Consider the following 22,979-nt stretch of genomic DNA (forward strand, 5'->3'; position numbering starts at 1 on the left):
GGAGTGAACTCTGATATTTCTGCTTGCACAGACACCATAGACACACACGCAGCTGCAGCTGTGACAGGGGAGGGGGTCAGAGAAAGGTGTGACAATGCCTCTACAAGTAACCAGCCTGTGAGCTGGGATCTGCTGCCCTCTGCAGGGATAAGCAGAGAGCAGGGTGCTGCAGGGGGAGGACCAGTGTGTGGGGTGGGGGCTACCACAGCAAATGTGGGGTCCCCAGAGATTTCACAGCGGGGTTCTGTTGCTGCAGGGGGGGAACAGGCAGGTGAGATTGGGGCCGGTCCAGGAGCGGAAGTGCTCCCAGGTAAGATCTCGGTGCAGGGTTCCCCCACAACCGGGGTGTCAGGAAGCCAGGTAGGTCTGCCTGAACCGGCGACTTGGTCAGGAACGGAGGAGGAGCAGGCACGACCCACGGTCGCAGCGGCTGTGGCCGCTGTCACCCGCAGTGGGAGTGCTGGAAGCCAAGGGGCCTCCCGGAGGTCCGATAGCTCTTCCCCTTCTGACCAAGTGGCAGCCGAGTCAGGTGGAGGCCAGGACACAGGTCCCGGGGTACTGACTGAAGATGTGACAGTCTCGTCGATTCTGGCCACATCTAGTCAGGGGTTTCAGGCAGCGTTAGAAGCTGACGACAGCCTGAAAGCTCTTAAGGAGCAGGCGGCACAGCCTCCCTCGGACTCGGACCCGGAGCGAGTGGTCTGGGACCAAGGACGGCTGTACCGGGCCACGGTCCAGCAGGGTTCACCGGAGGCGTGGCCCAGGGACCGACAGTTGGTGGTACCCTATCCGTTCCGGACGGAGTTGTTGCGGATCGCACATGAGATTCCGATGGCCGGACACCTAGGGATCGCTAAGACCAAGGCCAGGTTAAACCAGCATTTCTACTGGCCAAAAATGGGGGCCGATGTGGCTGCCTACTGCCGTTCGTGTGAAACCTGTCAGAGAGTGGGGAAGGCGGGGCCACACCCCAAAGCCCCACTAGTATCTCTGCCAATCATCGATGAGCCTTTCAGGAGGGTGGCTGTGGATCTGGTCGGCCCGCTGGCCATCCCCAGCAGCTCCGGGAAACGCTTCATACTGACGGTAGTGGACTATGCCACCCGGTACCCAGAAGCAGTGGCCTTGTCGTCCATTCGGGCTGACAAGGTGGCCACCGCATTGCTGGAGATTTTCTCCCGAGTGGGTTTTCCCCAGGAAATGCTCACCGACCGGGGGACCCAATTCATGTCCCAGCTGATGGAGGCCCTCTGTAAGCAAGTCCAGGTGCGACATCTGGTGGCCAGCCCGTACCATCCACAGACTAATGGCCTGTGCGAGCGGTTCAATGGCACCTTAAAGCAGACGCTTAAGATGTTGGTCGACTCCCATGGGCGTGACTGGGAGCGGTATCTCCCACACCTGTTATTTGCTTACCGGGAGGTTCCACAGGCCTCAACAGGATTCTCACCGTTTGAGCTCCTGTACGGGCGACGTGTGCGGGGCCCCCTGGCTCTGGTGAAAGAGGCTTGGGAAGGGGATTTGGCCACCCCTGGAGTGTCGGTTATCGAGTATGTCATGCGCTTCCGGGACAAAATGCAGGCCTTGACGCAACTGGTACACGACAATATGGCTCAAGCCCAGGCCGATCAGAAGCGTTGGTACGACCAGAACGCTTGTGAGAGGACCTACCAAGTGGGTCAAGAGGTGTGGGTACTGGTCCCCGTACCACAGGACAAGCTTCAGGCAGCCTGGGAAGGCCCATACCTCGTGTACCAGCAGCTCAACCCTGTGACGTACCTGGTCACACTGGACCCTGCCCGTGGAAGGCGGAAGCCCTTCCATGTGAACATGATGAAGGCACATCATGAGCGGGAGGCATGTGTGCACTCCCTGTGTGCAACCTGCCCGAGGAGGGAGAAGCGGAAACCCTCTTGGATATGCTAGCCCAGGTTAGGGCAGGCGGATCCATTGAGGATGTAGAGGTTGGCCACCAGCTCTTGGAGGACCAACGGTCCCAGCTGTGGGCCACCCTACACCCCTTCCGGGGGTTGTTTACCAACCAGCCCGGAAGGACTGACTTGGCTGTCCATCACGTGGACACTGGGGATCATCCCCCGATCCGGCGTTCAGCATATCGGGTCTCCCTGGAGGTGCAGCAACACATGCGCCAGGAGATTGACGAGATGCTGAACCTGGGGGTGATCCAGGCATCCAACAGCGCTTGGGCCTCGCCTGTAGTCCTCGTCCCTAAGAAGGACCGAACCACTCGGTTCTGCGTGGACTACAGGGGGCTCAATGCGGTCACGGTCGCCGATGCGTACCCAATGCCACGCATCGATGACCTGCTCGATCAGTTGGCCGGGGCTCAGTACCTGACCATCATGGACCTGAGCCGGGGATATTGGCAGATCCCCCTGACTCGCAAGGCCAGGGAACGCTCTGCCTTTATTACCCCATTTGGACTGTACGAGTCCACGGTGATGCCATTCGGGATGAGGAATGCCCCTGCCACTTTCCAGCGGATGGTCAACACCCTGCTCAAGGGACTTGAAGGGTACGCGGCCGCGTACCTGGATGACATTGCCGTCTTCAGTCCCACCTGGGAGGACCACCTAGAGCATCTAGCACAGGTGCTCAGGCGGATCCACCGGGCAGGTTTGACCATCAAGCCGGGAAAGTGTCAGCTGGCCATGAGCGAGGTCCAGTACCTCGGTCACCGGGTAGGTGGGGGAACGCTGAAGCCCGAGCCTGAGAAAGTGGAGGCCATCGCATCCTGGCCCACCCCCAGGACCAAGAAGCAGGTGATGTCCTTCTTGGGGACCGCTGGGTACTATAGGAGGTTTGTTCCATGCTATAGTAGCCTGGCAAAGCCCTTGACGGACCTCACCAAGAAGAAGCTGCCCTCTGCAGTCGATTGGACAGTGGACTGCGAGACAGCCTTCCGGGCCCTAAAGGACGCCCTGTCCAGCCCGCCCGTGCTACAGGCAGCCGACTTCACGCGGCCGTTTGTAGTACAGACCGACGCCAGTGACTTCGGCCTCGGTGCGGTGCTCAGCCAGGTGGACTCTGCGAGCCAAGAGCACCCAGTCTTGTACCTGAGCAGGAAGCTGTTACCAAGGGAAGTGGCCTATTCTACAATGGAGAAGGAGTGCCTGGCCATAGTGTGGGCCCTGCAGCGTCTGCAACCCTATCTATACGGGCGCCACTTCATCGTGGAGACGGACCACAATCCCCTCAGCTGGTTGCACACCGTCTCTGGGACGAATGGGCGATTGTTGCGATGGAGCCTTGCGCTCCAGCAATACGACTTCACCATTCGCCACAAAAGGGGCCGTGACCACGGTAACGCAGACGGGCTGTCCCGACAAGGAGAGGTCGCGGACGGGCGCACGGGGGAACACCGGAGTGTGCTGCCCCCTAGCGCCCTCAAAAGGGGGGAGGTGTGAGGTAAATCCTGGGATATGAAGAGGAATTATGACTAGAAGTCATAATTGCTCTCATCACTCCCTGGCAGTGCCCCCCCTCCCTGCTTGTTCTCAAATGTCCAGCATCTGTGGAGGTGTCACATCCCACTTACACCTCCAACAGCCATCTCCTCTGATATGGAGATGAGATGATGTGAGGACAATGGACACAGGATGACTCCCTGCCGTCCCCCTGTAACAAGAGTTGTATCTCATTAGCAAGGCTTGGAAGTAGCCAGACAGAACGACTCCAGTAAAAAATGGTTCATATCTCGCAAGCCATATCTCCGATAAATATGGCAACCATAAAAATGGTGTTTGCGCAGGCGGACGATGCTGGCACACCTTTTTTATGGAAGGGGGAGCTTGGGAAATACCCCAGGCGTGATATCAGCCATATGGGAACTCGTAGACAGGTCATGAGTCCCCTCGTTCTGTAGCTAAATTCATAACTGTCACAATGAGAGCATTGGCGTCCGCCTACGACGCTCCCAGGCAAAGTTATGGCCAATATCCCCTTTGCTGGATAATTCTGATCCATGCAGGGGGAGTGGCAGTGCTTCCCTGTGAGGTCACTAAGGTAGGAGGGGACCTGGATCTGCCCAGGTTGATAACCCTACTTCGGCCATTTTCCAGTGTTCTTCTGCTCGGGGGCCTGGTTGGGAAAGACCTGTGAGGAAGAATCCTAGAAACCTGGTCTACAGCGCCCCCCTGTGGCCAGACACACAAGGTAACTGATTGAATTGCATATCTGTTTGTAAACCATGCTTTATCTGTAACTGTACTCTGACATATGTATATTCTGTAGATTCCCTATTGTATATATTGTAGTTTCTAGTGTGCCTTAGGCGATTAAATTATATAATTAATCTTGGGCTGTTCTGTTATCTCGATCTTGAATCCCACGTCTGTGTGTTCGGCTAATAGTTACCGTAAATCGGTTGGTGGCAGCGAGTTGTGCCAAGGATTATTGTGGGGAGGCCAGGGAGATTCGGGAAGATATTATATATTCCGCCCGCGGAGGTCGGGGGAATATATACCCTACTCTCACCGGGGACCCTTCAATAATCGGCATAAGTAGTATAGCGGCCTCCTTGCTTATTGTCGGGCAATTCCATAATTGGCCTGACTATAAGAGGGGCGCTAGAGAGCGCGTCACGTGCTCTGTCTGTCGGTCGGGAGGTATAAAGGAGGGGTGACCCCCCACTTGTTACCCCCCGATTGTGACGTACTGGTAGCCAGCGCGGGGGATTTCTGAGTGACCCCCCCGGTGGTTTGTGACAACTTTGATCTGCCCTGCTCAGATCAGATTAAAGTGCGCCTGCTCAGGACCTGAATGCCGGCGAGTGTGGATGACGTCGGACTCGTCATGCACTGCGGCTAGAGAAGGAGGATTACGAAGATGGCCAAAAGAGGCGGCATCTGAGAACGAAGACGCCCATATGGCCCACCGCACGACCGTTACATAAGTATTATAAAGTGTCTTATGTTCTCACAGCGGCCTGGGCTCTTATATACAGCATGTTAGAATGCTGTATATAAGAGCCCGGTGGTGGTGGCCGCAGCTTATACACCAAAAAAGTGGTGACAGGCTCCCTTTAAGCCGGAACTTGTATACCTGGCTTCTGAGGCACACTGTTGCCGCCGAAATGAGCCACACACATGCGCAAGGTCTTCAGGCTCATGGAAATCATGTTATTACTTCCACAGGGGCATGATAACTTGGTCAGATGGCCGAATAATCTGGGGAAATGATGCCCCTTCAACTAGCCAAAGGCCTAACATAGGAACCGTGCACTTTATAAATGCTGTTTTTGATCTTCGTAAATGGCATTTTACTGGCTTGTTAGGCAGGGAATGTTGGCATATACATATGAGTGCTGCTGGGTTGGAGGGCATACGGGGCCTGACAGGTTCCCTTTAACAAGACCTTGTAACCACCTCATTGTCAGACACTCATGTAATAAGCCAGAACCAAGTCCCTTGTAATGTTCTAGGCCGCCCTGTGAGGTTAACTTCTGACTTGGCGTCAGTTCCAATTAGTATATGAAATTAAGATGGATTGTGCTCTTCACCAGTACGTCGTCTTTACGTGGTGTAAGGCAGATGCCAGGTTGGCAATCTGATTACAATGGTGATTGATGGTCCACACACCATCTCTTTCCAAGTGGAGGTCCACACCTACTGACACTCCACAGTGGATTTATTATGTTATAAATGTAGAATTTACATTAGATGTACAGCATGAGTAGTTTCAGCTAACGTCACTGCGTAAACTTATCTTGAACTCCTAGATTACATCTTGAGAAATGTGTTTTAGCATTCTGTTTTTTTTTTTTTTTTCACACCTAAATGGAAAGAAAATAAAACATTTGTTCAGTGCAGAACCTTATGTTTTATCACTGATTCTCTTGTGTTTTTTTTTATGGAAATAATGTGCAATTTCAAGAGGCCTAATTGTACAGAGTGATGAATACCCCAGTTCATCTGCATTAAATTATAGCTAAAGCACAGAAGGTGCTTTCTGGAAAATATGCTCACATATTGAGGACTTGGAACAGGTGGCAGGGGTAGAAGGTTCTGATAATTTTTCTAATCGCCCAACATGAAGCCTCTATATATAGATTGCACTACCTGTGCTTGGAAGGTCTTGCAGGTCCCTTCTTCTGTGTTAATATCAGTGGTCTCGCCATCTCTTTTACAGAAACATCTGTGTGTAATTATCATGTTGGTCACAATGCGCAGAGAATTCACACTGCTTGGGGAGCGCTGCACATGCTACATCTCTGTACAACCAGATGGTATTTAAGTGTATGCAAGAAATCTCTTGGCAAAAGTTCTGCATGGTGTCAAAACCAGACTTGTTAACCCTCCGAACCTGGCAATGTGTTGAAAGCTTGACTAGCCACAGTGCCTGTGTTGAATTGAAAGAAATCTTTAAGTACATCGACTTCACAGCCTGTGCCTTTGAAGAAAAAACTAGCTATTATTAAAATCATTATGTTTCTAACTCCAGTTTCTGTGAAGGTTTTTCACTCTTTTGTGCTGTTAAATTATGATCATTAAAAGTCCTGTACTTTGGACTATATGTTCTAAGATGAGAGATGCAGGATTCTTCTGTTTATGCAGCAGTATTTATATGTGCACATGTTGATTGTGCGCCTACATGAATATAGTGGAGCCATATTTCATGACTATCAGCATTATTTCCACAGGTGGGGTTAGGCCAAGTGCACCTAATGTCTAAACCTAGTGTCGGAAGTATATGCTCAAGAGATGTACACCCAGCACAAGCCACAGTCTGGATAGACCTTGTGGAACTTAAAAGAAGTGTTCACACCTCTTCAACTTTTTTCACACTACAGCCACAAACTTAAATGTATTTATTGGGGTTGAAGTATGAAGGAAATGAAAATCTAAATCTCAAAATTTTTACGTACATTTGTATTCGGCGATCCTGAGTCAATACTTTTTGTAGGACTATCTTTTGTTGCAATTACTCTTGCAAATCTTTTGGGGGTACATCTCTACCAGCTTTCCATATCTAGCGCCTGAAATTGTTGCCCATTCTTCATTCCAAAATAGTTCTAGCACAGTGAGATTGGATAGAGAATGTTTGTAAACCTCAATTTTCAAGTCTTGCCCCAGATTTTCCATGGGATATAGGTCTGGACTTTGACTGAGCCATTCAAACACATGAATATGCTTTGATCTAAACCATTCCGTTGTAGCCCTGGCAATATGTTTAGGGTTGTTGTCCTGCTGGTAGTTGATCCTACACCCCAGTCTCAAGTCTTTTGCAGCCTCTAACAGGTTTTCCTCCAGAATTGCTATTTTATTTAGCTCAATCCATCTTCCTATTAAATGTGACCAGCTTCCCTGTTCCTACTGAAGAAATGCATCCACACAGAATGATGCTGCCATCACCAGGTTTGCAAATCATCCTGGAAACACCATCCCTACTGTCAGTATTAGTTTTCCGCCATACATCACATTTTTCATTTAGCCTAAAAAGTTCTAGTTTGGTCTCATCTGAGCAGAGCACCTTCTTCCACATGTTAGCTGTGTCCCCTACATGGCTTTTTTCAAACTGCAAATGGTACTTCTTATGGATTGCTTTCTTTTGCCACTAGATTGGTGGAGAATACAATTAATAGTTCTGTGGACAAATTCTCCCACCTGAGGTGTGGATCTCTTAAGCTCCTCCAGAGTGACCAAGGGCCTCTTGGCTGCATCTCTAATTAGTGCTCTCCTTCTTGGGATGTCCATTTAGGTGGATAGCCATATCTTGATAGGTTTGCATTTGTACTCTCTCCATTTGCGGATAACCAAACCCTGCTTTATACATTTTAACAACTTTATCCCTTACCTGTCTGATGTGTTCCCTGATTTTCATTATGCTGTTTGATCCCAAATGTTCTTAAACTAACCTCTGAGGCCTTCACAGAACAGCTCAGTTATAGTGAGAATAAATTACAAGTGGACTCAATAAACTAATTAGGTGACTCCTGGGGGAAATTAGTCACTCAGGGTTTTATTTAGGGGTATCGGACTACAAGGGGCCAAATACAAAGGCATGTCGTAATTTTCCAGATTTATTTTTTTTTTTTTTTTTTAATATTTAGAAAACCATGTATCTTTTCCTTTACAGTTCTGAAATACTTGCTACTTTGTGTTGGAAAAACACCAATAAAATTTTGATTGTGGTTGTATTTTGGAAAAGGTTACGGGCTGGGAATACTTGTTCAAGGTACTGTGTATTTGTGTAATATATAGATATATCTAGCGCCACCCCTTCTAGTGACTTTATTAGTTTCTGCCGGGTACTGACACCGCTCTGTTGCCAGCAAATAACTGATCAGAGCCGACAACAGAGCAAACGCAGTCACTGTGCAGATCGCAAGTTAAGCAAGGAGGGACGAGCACTGCCCCTGAAACAAGCATCACTGATGCTTTGTTTCAAGTAAGGGGGAGGAGCTGTGACCGTGTCCGCAGCCTCTGCCCCCTTCTCTGATGACACTTTGAGTATCTCAGCAACAATTGGGATTCTCAATTGAAGTGTCATTGTACAGAAAATGGGGGGTGGGAGAGATTGCATGGCAGTTAGTGTAGTTAAAGGGAACCTGTCACCGGATGTTTAGAATACTCACCTGTCAGTGCAGAGAAGACTGGTCGGATGGGCGTCTCTGTTCTCCGGGTCCGCGCCTCCTCTTTCGGCCATCTGAAGCTAGTGTGGATGATGCTTTCTACGTCATCTACACTAGCCGACATTGAGGTTGCACGTAGACGCACTGCAATACTTTGATCTGCCCTACTCAGGAATAATCATAATATACTTATTAATTTTAAAAACTGATCTGTGAGTTTCTGAGGATGTCATTTTGTCATCCATTTTGAGGATCAGACATGGCCAGTAAAGTCTCTAGTTTAGTTTTTTGGTTTTTTTTTTAATGCAGGATCTACCTTTTCAGTGTTTCATCTAGTTTTAACAGATCCATTGATAAGTGTCAATGGATAAATAAATGATAACAGTTTACGTCTTTCAGTTTTTAAATATTGATGAGAAAAAGCTGATGAAACATTGAGGCAAAATAGGAGTCATTGGAGAAAAACGGTCCATCTTGCTTGTATTTAACAACTAAAATGCGTGTATGAATGAACTAGTTACAAAACCCTCCAAAAAACTAGTCAAGGACCCACTCAAAAAATGGATATAAAAATTAATCTTCATATAAGTATGCAAAAAAATAAAAACTTCCATTTTAGAGGTAAATTAGGTGTTGGAGGACTAAACAGGGACCCAATTTCTCATCAGTATTATTGGAATGATAAAGTGCAAGTGCATATATCGCTAAGCAAAGGGACGGGGCTGTATCAATGTTATAAAGTGACCATTTAGTACAGCCTATCCACCAGTTGTAAAAATGATTGCTTGTGCATTTTTGTGAGTTGTATATATCTTTAAATTGCTAAACTATGCAATACATGTAATTGTAAAATGACCATGCACTACAACCTACCAAAAGTAGTTCAGGTAACCTATTCCTGCATTCGTTTTTGGTAAGTTTGTAGTGCATATGTGTATATTTATCTTACTGCCCATTGCCCTGATGTCCTTTTTGCCTTGTGCTTCTATAGGGGATTAATATCTTTGTCCTGCTTACTTTTAAAGCGCACTAATCACCAGGATTTCCCTATGTAACCTAAAGCAAGTTAGTGCTGTACTGGCACTATCATGCTGATTCTATACATATCATAAGTTGTGAGATTGGATGTATAGGTTTTGAAACACAAGCTTGTAAAATGAACAGTTTTTTTTTTTTTATTGACAGCAGCTGCAGCAGCTAATAGATGGGGTGGGGTTTGGAAGTCATTCCCGCCCTTCTGCCTTTTGTTACTCCCCCTATTTACTATTTATGCTAATTCCGTTATAGAGGCGTTTTACTAATGGTTGTGGCTATAAATCATGATGGCTAGAAGGACCTTGCTGGTGTCATACCCATGTGACCAGAAGGGGCGGGGCCTCATCCAACACAGCAGATACCAGGAAGCAACATTTTTCTTTTTTTTCTGTTTGCTGAGGCCCTGCCCCTTCTGGTCACATGGGTATGACGTCGGCAAGTTCCTTCTAGCCACCATGATTTACAGTCACGACCTTCTATAATGGAATAAGCATAAATAATACACTGTGCAGAATTTTGATCACATGATACTTTTTCTACATGTTGTCCTACTCCAAGCTGTATAGGCTTGAGAGCCAACTACCAATTCAGTAAATCAAGTGATGTGCATCTCTGTAATGAGGAGGGGTGTGGTGTAATGACATCAACACCCTATATAAGGTGTGCTTAATTATTAGGCAACTTCCTTTCCTTTGGCTAAATGTGTCAGAAGAGAGATTTGTCGGGCTCTGAAAATTGAGATGTCTTGCAGAGGGATGCAGCAGTCTTGAAATTGCCAAACTTTTGAAGCTTGATCAGCGAGCAATCATGCGTTTCATGGCAAAAAGCCAACAGGGTCGCAAGAAGCATGTTGGGCAGAAAAGGTGCAAAATAACTGCCCATGAATTTAGGAAAATCAAGTGTGAAGCTGCCAAGATGCCATTTGCTACCAGTTTGGCCATATTTCAGAGCTGTAACGTTACTGGAGTATCAAAAAGCACAAGGTGTGCCATACTCAGGGACATGGCCAAGGTAAGGAAGGCAGAAAAACTACCACCTTTGAACAAGAAACCGAAGATAAAACGTCAAGACTGGGCCAAGAAATATCTTAAGACTGATATTTCAAAGGTTTTATGGACTGATGAAATGAGAGTGACTCTTGATGGGCCAGAGGCTTGATCAGTAAAGGGCAGAGAGCTCCACTCCAACTCAGACGCCAGCAAGGTGGAGGTTGGGTACTGGTATGGGCTGGTATCATCAAAGATGAACTTGTGGGACCTTTTTGGGTTGAGGATGGAGTGAAGCTCAACTCCCAGACCTACTGCCAGTTTCTGGAAGACCACTTCTTCTTGCAGTCGTACAGGAAGAAGTCAGTTTCGTTCAAGAAAAACATAATTTTCATGCAGACCAATGCTCCATCACATGCATCCTACTACTCCACAGCATGGCTGGCCAGTAAAGGTCTAAAAGATGAAAAAATAATGACAAGGCCCCCTTGTTCACCTGATCTGAACCCCATAGAGAATCTGTGGTCTCATAAAATGTAAGATCTATAGGGAGGGAAAACAGTACACCTCTCGGAACAGTGTCTGGGAGGCTGTGGTGGCTGCTGCACGCAATGTTGATCGTAAGCAGATCAAGCAACTGACAGAATCTATGGATGGTAGGCTGCTTAGTGTCATCAGAAAGAAAGGTGGCTATATTGGTCACTAATTTTTTGGGGTTTTGTTTTTGCATGTCAGAAATGTTAATTTCTAAATTTTGTGCAGTTATATTGGTTTACCTGGTGAAAATAAACAAGTGAGATGGGAATATATTTGGTTTTTATTAAGTTGCCTAATAATTCTGCACAGTAATAGTTACCTGACAAACAGATATCCTCCTAAGATAGTCAAATCTAAAAAAAAAAACTACTCCAACTTCCAAAAAATATTAAGCTTTGAAGCCCGACTACCGTGAAGAGCTGCCACCCAATCTACACCCCACCTACTGTCTCCTCCCCAAAATCCTATAGAATGTAAGACCGCAAGGGTAGGACCCTCTTCCCTCTGTACTAGTCTGCCTACTGTAACTTATATCTGTATTCTGTATGTAACCCCTTCTCATGTACAGCACCATGGAATTAATGGTGCTCTATAAATAAATAAATAATAATTATAATAATAATAATAATATTTGCGTCTTTTGGGTTAATTGAGAACATAGTTGTTGATCAATAATAAAAAAAATCCTCTAAAATACAACTTGCCTAATAATTCTGCACACAGTGTAGATAGTGGGAGGACGGACAGGCAGGAGGGCGGGATTCACTATGAATACCCACCTCAGCTATCAGCTGATTGGCAGCAGCTGACTATCAAAAAACTGTTCATTTTACAAACTTTACTTGCTTGTGTTACAAAACCTATACAGTACATCCGAGCTGACCACTACAGGTATGTATAGAATCAGCATGATAGTGCCACTGGCTTTAGGTGATATAGGAAAATCCTGGTGATTGGTGCGCTTTAAAGGGATTCTGTTTGAACAGTCTTCCTGTGCTATGTACAGGCGCTCGGTGCATCATGGCGTAGCCAAACATTTAACTACACCTTTCCCTCTGCTTGTTTTCCAGCTATCGCTGCCCCTCTCTTGCTCTATGAAGCCGGAGGGAAAACTAGCAGGTTAAAGATAAAAACTTGCCAAACCTCAGCAGTATGGTGCTTAACCCCTTAACGACCGCGGGCAGTAAAATTACGTCCTAAATGTCATAATGTTACTGCCCGCGGTCCTCTGGCGGCAGCATGCCGCGATCTGCACACATCCCAGCTGATTTTCAGAGCTGAGATGTGTGCCTGCTAGGCACGAGCAGAATCGTTATCTGCTCGTGCTGATTAACCCCTTATATGGTGCTGTCAATACGTGACAGCGCCATTATAAGCGCGATTGCGGTAATGTTTTACTTACCGCCCGATACCGGAAGTCACGTGACGCGATCACGTGACTCCCGATAGTTGTCATGGTAGCACAGGGTCATGTAATGACTCCTGTAATACACCTGACTTGGTTTCACTTTCGCTGTGTCAGCGGCACAGCAAAAGAGAAAGAGAGCGTATCTGTTGTTTTCAGCCTTGTATCTGTGATCAGCAGATACTGCAGAGCGATTGGAATGCTGATCGCATTAGCCCCCTACGGGGACTAGTAAAATAAAAAAAAAAAAAGTTAAAAAAAAGTTTTAAAAAAAACAAAAAACCTAAGCTCAAATCTCCCCCCATTCGCCCCATTGAAAATTAAAGGGTTAAAAAAATAAATATACACACATTTGGTATCGGCGCGTTCAGAAACGCCCGATCTATCAAAATATAAAATCAATTAATCTGATCAATATACGGCATAGCGCCAAAAAAATTCCAAACGCCAAAACGATGTTTTTTTGTCGCCACAACTTTTGCGCAAAATGCAATAAGAGGCGATCAAAACGTAGCATCTGCGCAAATATGGTACCGTTAAAAACGTCAGCTCGAGACGCAAAAAATAAGCCATCAGTGAGCCATAGATCCCGAAAAATGAGAACGCTACGGGTCACGGAATATGGCGTAAAACGTGCGCCACTTTTTTCGGACAAACTTCCGATTTTTTTTTTAACCCCTTATATAAAAGTAAACCTATACATGTTTGGTGTCTACGAACTCGCACTGACCTGAGGCATCACACCCACACATCAGTTTTACCATATAGTGAACACAGTGAATAAAATATCTCAAAAATCATAGTGCTATCGCACTTTTTTTGCAATTTTTCAGCATTTGGAATTTTTTTGCCGTTTTCTAGTACACTATATGGTAAAACTGATGGTTTCATTTAAAAGTACAGCTCGTTCCGCAAAAAATGAGCCCTCACATGACCATATTGACTGAAAAATAAAAAAGTTGCGTCTCTCAGAAAAAGAATGTCGAAAAAAAAAACGGAAAGCGAAAAATCGGCCGGTCGTGAAGGGGTTAATGGCATTAAAAAAAATAAGTTTATCTATTCACTGACAATCTGTGCTTTGGCCAGCAGTTGCTTCACATTCCAGTTCCCCTGATGCCACAATTTATTTTATCTATACCTTTTACTGTTAAGAACTTTCATGGCTGTAACTTCAAAGGCTTCAAAGTGCTTCATACGTTTTCCATAAAGACTTTTACCTTCATCCACAATTTCACTAGCATGTCGCCCGTAATATACATATTAAACATAATAAATGACATGCGATGCTGTACTGAGATATAGTTGGCAATCCTAAAACATTGCATGCCGTTTCAAAGGCGTTGACTGATTATTACCACAGGCCCACATTTGGCATGGGTAACACATCCAATCTCTACAGAACATCTTCATTGGTATGGTTACATTGTGATTTTTATTTTTTATACCAGGACGTCCTTCAGATTTTTTTTTTTTCTGACTAGCTGGATGTGTGAAGATAGCCTGAGGCCGGTCTTGCATGTCCGTATGCTGCGGTCTGAGTACGGACCACAAAGAACAGACTGGCCATGGGTCTCCTGACCTGAACATGACAGTCTCATTGGCATACATGATAATTGCATTTGGGTCGGTCGGGACCATTTTTTTTGCACTTATTTATTAATAATGAAAACAAACTGCTTGGGATCCCCTCTATTTTTGAGAACCAGCATAGGTAAAGCTGGGAGCTGCAACCCGTAGCGGTCTTCCTTACCTTGGCTGGTTATCAAATATAGGGGGATCCCATGCTGCTTTTTAAAAATTATTATTTATTCATTCCTTATCCACATTTGTTTGCAGTTGTCCTGCTCTTACCTCCATTTAGCTTTCTTTTGCAGCCCCCTAGCCCTTATTATGACCATTTTACAGACCAAACATTCGGGTACAAATTGACTTATATGGTACCGAACAGACCTTTTAATTTTGAGTTCTGGAGAACATGAACATCCACGGGTTTGCTCATCCATATTGGAGAAATATCTACCACTGTGATGTTTTCATTCCATTTTAGCAGAGGTCTTTGTCATTGTTTTGTGGGATTCTGTCTAGATTAAGGTTTTGTGGCGTTTTTATTTTTTTAAATTTAAAAATCGCTGATTTGAATACTGAGGATTCCAGATGTCCTATATCTTGAATTAGCCGGTGGGATCCTTTACTTGTGGTAATGACATAAGCCATGCTTGTATACATTTTAACAGTTAAGAGGCTTGAATACTTAGGTACAGGCTGTTTTTGTAAAGTAATTTTGCACCCATTTTTATCTTTTGTTCTCTTGTGCAGGAGGTTGGGTATTGTCAGGGCATGAGCCAGATCACTGCTTTACTACTCATGTACATGAATGAAGAAGATGCCTTTTGGGCCCTTGTAAGACTGTTCTCTGGGTCTAAACACACACTTCATGGTAAGATCTTCTCACAGTCATTTCATACTGTGTGACCTTGTGACTAAGGGTACTTTCACACTTGCGTTAATTTCCTTCCGTCACAATCCGCCCTTTTGGAAAACTGCGTAATCCGTTAACTGATTCCGCTGTTTCCCATAGACTTGTATGGATGACGGATTGTGCCAAAAGTACCTGCATTGCTTCCACTGGCCGACGCTGCATTGCGTCCGCCGGGCGGAAGGAACGCAGCATGGAACATTTTTTGAGCGGCGGACTCCTCTATTTTTCACTGCGCATGCTCATCATATTTTTTTTTTTTTTTAATCACAAACTTTATTTTGTCTCTCGGTGGCCAAATGTTTAGCTGAGCGCCCGGCCGCCGGCATGTCAGGGCACTCAGCTGAGCGTCCGGCCGCCGGGTGATCAACTGATCGTTCACAATAGTCTGCTGCCGGTAAAGCTGTAAAAACGAAAAAAAAAAAAGCTTTACGTTGTTTTGTACGATCCGTTGCATCCGTTGTGCCATTATATGCATCGCATCCGTTGCATCCGTCACAAAACGCAATGCAACGGATGCCGTTCAACGCAAGTGTAAAACTAGCCTTACACATAAACGATTCATCACGTCTTGGTATCTTAAATATGTCTGTATAACAAACATGCATTGAATATACAGGTTTTCCATTTGTTTTTTTCAGGCTTTTTTGTCCCAGGTTTTCCAAAGTTATTAAGATTTCAGGAACATCATGATAAAATAATGAAGAAATATATGCCTAAACTTAAGCAGCACTTTGTAAGTAAACTCTTCAGACTATATAATGCATTGGGCTGGATGGGTTACTGGATACATCCGATTGGACTAGTGTTTCATGTAAAAGTTCTGGTTGTCTGGAATTATAAAGGAAAGTAAAAGTTTCGGAGTAAAATCTTTTATAGTCGTAAAAATCCGTAAAAGGAAAATATATGCCAGTTATTATCTGAGGTTTATCGTTTCTTAGAAGTCTTCAAGCGACTTAAAGCTTAGTTTTAATTTTTATAAAAATAAGCAATTTTGTAGTATATCGTATTAGAGAAGTTTGAGAATTTTGGTAATGAATGATCAATTCGGGCAGAAAAAGAAGCAATTCTGAAGTAAAATCTGTGTTCAGTAAAGACTTTCCCATTACTGAGAGAGGAGGTGTCAGATGTTAAGCCTGCTTTACACTTTTCAATTAAGCATACAATATCGTATGCGATGTGACACGCCCCCATCGTATGTGCGGCACGTTCAATTTGTTGACCAAATCGATTAAAAGCTGTCACACGTACTTACCCTTCCATACGACCTCGCTGTGGGCGGCGAACATCCACTTCCTGGAGTGGGAGGGGCGTTTGGCGACACACCGACGTCACATGGCAGCCGGGCCAATAGAAGCGGAGGGGCGGAGATGAGCGGGACGTAAACATCCCGCCCACCTCCTTCCTTCCGCATTGCCGGTGGGGCGCAGGTAAGATCTGTTCATTGTTCCCGGGGTGTCACACACTGCGATGTGTGCTGCCTCGGGAACATTGAACAATCCGACGTGCAATTTTTAGGAAATGAACGATGTGTATGCGATGAACGGTTTTACGTTCAATCGCAGTCGCATGTAGCTGTCTCACACTAAAACACCACTAACGATGCCGGATGTGCGTCACTTACGATGTGACCCCGCCGACACATCATTAGATATGTTGTAGCGTGCAAAGCGGCCTTTACTGATGAGATTCTATATTGATAGAAGAGAGAGGAGGGGGCGGAGCTCTGCATCAAACTCCTCCCTTCTCTCATCATAGACTCTCATCAGTACAACTGCCACCACCTCCTTTCTCAGTACTGGGAAAGTCTTCACTGAATACAGATTTTACTTCCGAATTATCAATTCTGGCAGAGATAGAAGCAGATTTGTCAGATCACACATTTCAAAGTTGCTTATTTTCATGTGTACTATTCATTTATGGCATAAAAATTAAAACTGTTTACGCTTTAACCCCTTCATGACCGGCCGATTTTTCGCTTTCCGTTTTTTTTCGCCATTCTTTTTCTGAGACGTAACTTTTTTATTTTTCAGTCAATCTGATCATGTGAAGGCTCATTTTTTGCGGAACAAGCTGTAATTTTTAATGAAACTAGAAGTTTTACCATATAGTGTACTGGAAAACGGCAAGAAAAATTGCAAAAAAAAGTGCGATAGCACTATTGTTTTTGAGATATTTTATTCACTGTGTTCACTGTATGGTAAAACTGATATGTGGGTGTGATGCCTCTGGTCAGTGTGAGTTTGTAGACACCAAACATGTAAAGTTTTACTTTTATATAAGGGGTTAAAAAAAATCGGAGTTTGTCCGAAAAAAGTGGCACACTTTTTACGCCATATTCCGTGACCCGTAGCGTTCTCATTTTTTGGGATCTATGGCTCAATGACTGCTTATTTTTTGCATCTCAAGCTGACGTTAATGGTACCATTTTTGTGCAGATGCTACGTTTTTATCGCCTGTTATTGCATTTTGTGCAAAAGTTGTGGCGACAAAAAAAGTCCTTTTGGCGTTTGGAATTTTTTTGCCGCTACGCTGTTTACTGATCAGATTAACTGATTTTATATTTTGATAGAGCGGGCATTTCTGAACGCGGCGATACCAAATGTGTGTATATTTTTTATTTTTTTTAACCCTTTAATTTTCAATGGGTCGAAAGGGGGGTGATTTGAACTTTAAGTTTTTAAAACTTTTTTTTTACTTTTTATTTTACTAGTCCCCCTAGGGGGCTATAGCGATCAACAATCCGATCGCTGTGCCCTATCTGCTGATCACAGCTACACAGCTGAAAACAGCAGATAGCCTCACTTTCTGATTCACTCGACTCCGGACCGAGTGAAACTGAAAGTAGTTCATGTCTAGCACAGGAATCATCACATGACCCTGTGCTACCATGACAACCACCGAAAGTCACGTGATCACGTCACGTGACTTCCGGTATCGGGCGGTAAGTAAAAGTTTATCGCAATTATAATGGCGCTGTCACATATTGACAGCGCCATTTCAGGGGTTAAACGGCACGAGCAGATAACTATTCTGCTTGTGCCTAGCAGGCACACATCTCAGCTGTGAAAATCAGCTGAGATGTGTGCCGATCGCAGCATGCTGCCAGCGGCAGACCGCGGGCAGTAACATTATGACCGCTAGGACGTAATATTACTGCCCGCGGTCGTTAAGGGAATTTATCAGAATGTCCCCCCACTAACACCCCCATTGTTTACATGGTTGTGTTGCTCTCAGAAAGGTTACCCACACCTTTTCTGATGCAATCTGGTGCTCTAAGACTGAAAAATCGCTGTTGTAATTCATATACTAGTGAGGATCCGTGAGTGTCGGATTACTTCCTCTGCACCCTGGTTCTATTCCCTGCCATGCCCTCCTGACTTTGCTTGACTGACCGCTCACTGGCTTAGCTGCATAGTGTACAAGGCTGTTAGTCAAACAGGGGAAGATGAGGCTGGGGAGGAAGAGGCTCAGTAAGTGCTCAGCTGACGTCCAGAGCACCGTTTATTTTGAATTAAAACCATGATTTTTCTTTCAAAGAACATCAGATTGTATACGTTACATGGTCATGTTGCTCTGCCATCCATACCTTTTAAACATTTTGGGGGATGGATCCTTGTGACTGATTCCCTTTAAAAGCTTCTGGCTCCTCTCTTTGAGCCTCTCACAGCAGAATTAACATAGAATAAGAACTATATATTGGCTCTGACTGGGTATAATACAGATTGATGACAATTAAGTATTTTCTAAAATGCTTCCTGGACTAGGCATGCAACAGTAATCAGTTTGTATTTGTTATAGCACCACTCCAGCATTTTTTTTTTTTTTAGCACTACAGTGGTGCTTTAAATGTGAGCCCCCTGCCCCAGTTGCTATGCCCAATTACTGCCGTCTTCATCCTTTTTCAGCACCACTCCGTCATGCGGCACCATCTTGTGCCCGTAAATTCTGACTGGCCGGAGGACAGAAGTTACATCATAAGCCCTCAATGGAAGTCTGTGAGCTCCAGAACAAGGCTCTCATAGTTGCATTGAGTTGTGACCTCTGGTGCACTCCTTGAAACACTGGAGCTGCCAATGGCTCACAAAGTGTCAGAGAGCGATGGGAGTGACCGTGATGAAGATGGTGGCAGGTGAGTATAAGACCCGGGGGCAGGAGACTTACATGTATACACCACTCCAGCTGTGAAATGCTGGCGTGGTGCTTAAGGGTATGTGCCCACGATGCGTTTTACGCTTGTTTTTGACACTGCGATTTATTTTGCTGTGTCAAAACCACATCTTTTTACAGTACAAGCAAAGTGGATGGGATATATAGAAATCTCATCTCCACTGTGCTTCTTTACCCGCTGCGTAAACGCAACATGTCAATTTATCTTGCAGGTATGTAGAGTTTTCTATGCAGAATTTCCCCATAGACTTTCATTAGATACAGAAAATCCACTGGTAAAAAAAACATACATGCGTTTGTGTCTTTAGGGTGGAAACGCATAAAGAACATATGTATTCCGCACCTAAGCTTGTCAATGGCAGGAGTTTTCAAAAACAAAGCGGATTTAAAGCCTGACACAACAGACTAAAAACACTCAGCGTCAAAAACGCAAGGAAAAAACTTAAGTAAACGAAGGCAGAGAAACTAATGCTGCAATGGCCAGAATTCAGCAGTGGCTTCACTTCCGCTTGTTTTGTTTTTTTTCCCTGGAAATTCATAAAGCCTGAATAACTGAAATAATGCTCTACTCGGGCCTCATTCACACCTGGCAATGGTCCACTTGTTCCTCACATACAGGCTGATATAAGGCTGGTTCCATCAGAATAACCTGGAGAGCAGCTATCCTAGTAGCAGGTTATTGTGTTCAGGCAGTTTGGTTATCATTGGCATCTGTACTCAGTGTTAGTCGGGATTCACATTAGTCGTTAGGAATAGTACTATAGAAAGATGTACTCAAATTTCATCCAACAATCCGTTTTCTTCATGGCAGAATATCTGCACTATGACCGCTCTGTTGTCCGGCACTGTGCACAAAACTAGTGATCATATGGTGGAAACGTCCAATAAATAGGTTGGTTGTCATAAAAGCACCATAATTGTGTTTATGTGACGTAGGGTGAGAAAAATAATGCCAAGATATATAGATATTGTCCAGAGCATCCCATAAATTGCCCAATCATTATGTATGTTGATTTTTTTTTTTACTTTTTTTACTGGAATTCTTAAGACTCCAGAGAATGTCTATTGAAATTGTATCTCACTACTATTAAATGTGTATCTTGAGGCATGGTATAATAGTGCCTCGTCTTTCCCTCAATGTCACATCGGTGTAAAGCTCTGGTCCTGCTCTAATGAATGAAGGGGTTCACGTCTTCATTTACAAATAATGAGAGACACAGAATAAATATAACTGCCATTGTGCAGATTTAACATACCGTAGTTATTGGGATTCAACAATATTGCTGAAGATCTGAATGAATTAAGTTATTTATTTTTTTAATTTCCAGGAAACTCAGGAACTCTATACAAGTCTTTATACCATGAAGTGGTTTTTCCAGTGCTTCCTAGATCGGGTAAATATGACCAGTTTCTGTACACTTCCATATCCTATATCCAAGGTGGCACCCATAGAAAAGTTTAAAGTTAATAAGCTAATTCCACATTTGTGGAATAAATAATGCAGGCAATAATGAAAGCACTTTAGCTCTAGCAAATTAACGTAAAGGTGTTGTCCCATTAACAAAGTAACATTTTAAGCCGGTTGATTTTGGAATAATAATAATTTCCACAATTGGATATGTTTAACCCCTTCAGCTCCTTCTGGTTTTCCGTTTTCACTTTTCCCTCCTCTTCTTCCAAGAGCAATAACTTTTTTTTTTTTTTTTCTGACTATATAGTGATACGAAGGCTTGTTTTTTTGCGGTACGAGTTGTAGTTTTGAATGAAACTATTAGCTTTACCATATAGTGTACTGGAAAACGGGAAAAAAATTCCAGATGCGGTAAAATTGCAAAAAAAAAGTGCAATTACACGTTTTTGTTTTTTTTTTTTAAATTACCATTATTATGATTCCCCAGGTCAGTACGAGTTCTTAAATACCAAACATATATAGTCTTTCTTTTAGCTATGTGGTGAAAAAAAAAATGCATTTTAGTGCGGTTTCAAAAACCCTGTAACTTTGGCTTTTGGAATTTTTTTTCGAAATACCAAATGTAAAGGAGGAGGTTTACATTTTTTTTTTTTTTCTTTTACTGTTTAAGTCTCCATGGGGCAAAAGGGGGTTGATTTGACCTTTTTTATAGGGTTTTTTTTTTCTAGTTTCCCTAGGACTTTATGGCTGTACTGTCTGATCGCTTGTGCTGATCAGAGCGCTACTTCAACATCAGTCTGAGGGCATATTTCCATCTGCGATTTTCTTGTGCGAGTACAATCCAATAAAATCTGATTACACTCGCACCAGTGTTAATGAGACAGTTTCCTCTGTCCCGTTTTTTTCTCCACACGAATCGGGCTCTCCGTACAATCGCAACATGCTGCGTTTTGCACGGAGTCTCGGCTCACGCGTGTGCAAAATTGCACTGCACTTGTATGTTATGCGACTGCAGTGCGGTGCACACAGACAGACAGCGAAGCAGATGGTGGAGAAAGTGTTTCCTCACTCTTCTCCGCTCCTGTGATGCGATTGCAAGATCGCATCACAGCTTCATGACCCTCAGTTGACACCCACAGCACATAGTCATTAACATATCGCTTCCGATGCTCCTGCATCTGAAGCGGTACGCAAGTGGAAAAGAGCCCTCATCAGCAGAAATGCTGATCTCCTGTGAGTGCCGGCGCTCTGTCGGCATTCACAGGAACTGAGTCATAACAGCGACAGGGGCCATAATTTGACCCTGCGCTGTTATGGCAACACATTGGTGCCCTGTGCTTGCGTCACGATGCCACCAATGGCAGCAGGGAACCACGCGGTCCCCGCCGCAGCGCATTAGATCATGCTGTCGGATCCACCCGCGTCTGTTAGGTGCATGTCTGCTGATCAAATCAGCAGACATGCGAAGATTAATGCAGGCTCATGCGGCGAGCCTGTGGTAACCGAGGGGAGGTGACCTAGGACGTACATATATGTCCTTGGTCTTGAAGGGACAGGGGTCATGAACTGATCATAGCACAGCTCCTGGACTAGGGAGGGCATAAAAAAAAGTGTTTTTAAGTAAATATTTTTCTAAAAATGCCATTTACATAGATTTCTTATCATAAGCCATCAGTTGAACCAGCTGATAATAATTTTCCCCAAGTGATAGGATTGTTTTGTAATTACTGATGAATTTCAGCTGGCATCATGACTTAACATGGATTTTTTTGCACCTCTATTCTTCATGTGTTCAGTACTTTTTCCTGTGTCATTACTCATTATTACACATAACTTAAGTTATGGACACCTATGGTTTGATTCCTTTGCCTGTGTGAATTGGATGGGTTGTTACTGATATCTAGTAAGAACTTCATGTCAAAAAGCACCTTTAGAAATGTGCATATGTATGCATATATACTGTGTGTGTGTGTGTATATGTGTGTGTGTGTGTGTGTGTGTGTGCATGTATGTGTGTGTGTGTATGTATATACACATATACACATATACATTACACACACATATATATATATATATATATATATATATATATATTATAATATATATATATATATATATATATATATATAATATATTATACATACATATATACATACATACATGCAGTGCTGGCCAAAAGTATTGGCACCCCTGCAATTCTGTCAGATAATACTCAGTTTCTTCTTGAAAATGATTGCAATCACAAATTCTTTGGTATTATCTTCATTTAATTTGTCTTCAATGGGGGGGAAAAAAAATTGTCATAAAGCCAAATTGGATATAATTCCACACCAAACATAAAAAAGGCGGTGGACAAAAGTATTGGC

The 22,979-nt window shown here is 44.2% G+C and overlaps 1 protein-coding gene across 2 annotated transcripts in view; it reads left to right on the plus strand.

Annotated features, from left to right (window-relative positions):
• USP6NL (USP6 N-terminal like) overlaps positions 1-22,979 on the plus strand; it is a 257,526-nt gene that overhangs the window by 182,883 nt on the left and 51,664 nt on the right. For both annotated transcript variants that reach the window (XM_075345279.1, XM_075345278.1), the window contains exons 9-11: positions 14,873-14,993; positions 15,674-15,768; positions 20,531-20,596. In XM_075345279.1, the coding sequence (XP_075201394.1) occupies positions 14,873-14,993; positions 15,674-15,768; positions 20,531-20,596 (282 nt within the window). The remainder of the gene's footprint in view (positions 1-14,872; positions 14,994-15,673; positions 15,769-20,530; positions 20,597-22,979) is intronic.

Source organism: Anomaloglossus baeobatrachus, chromosome 4, assembly GCF_048569485.1.
Source record: "Anomaloglossus baeobatrachus isolate aAnoBae1 chromosome 4, aAnoBae1.hap1, whole genome shotgun sequence".
Lineage (NCBI taxonomy): Eukaryota > Metazoa > Chordata > Amphibia > Anura > Aromobatidae > Anomaloglossus > Anomaloglossus baeobatrachus.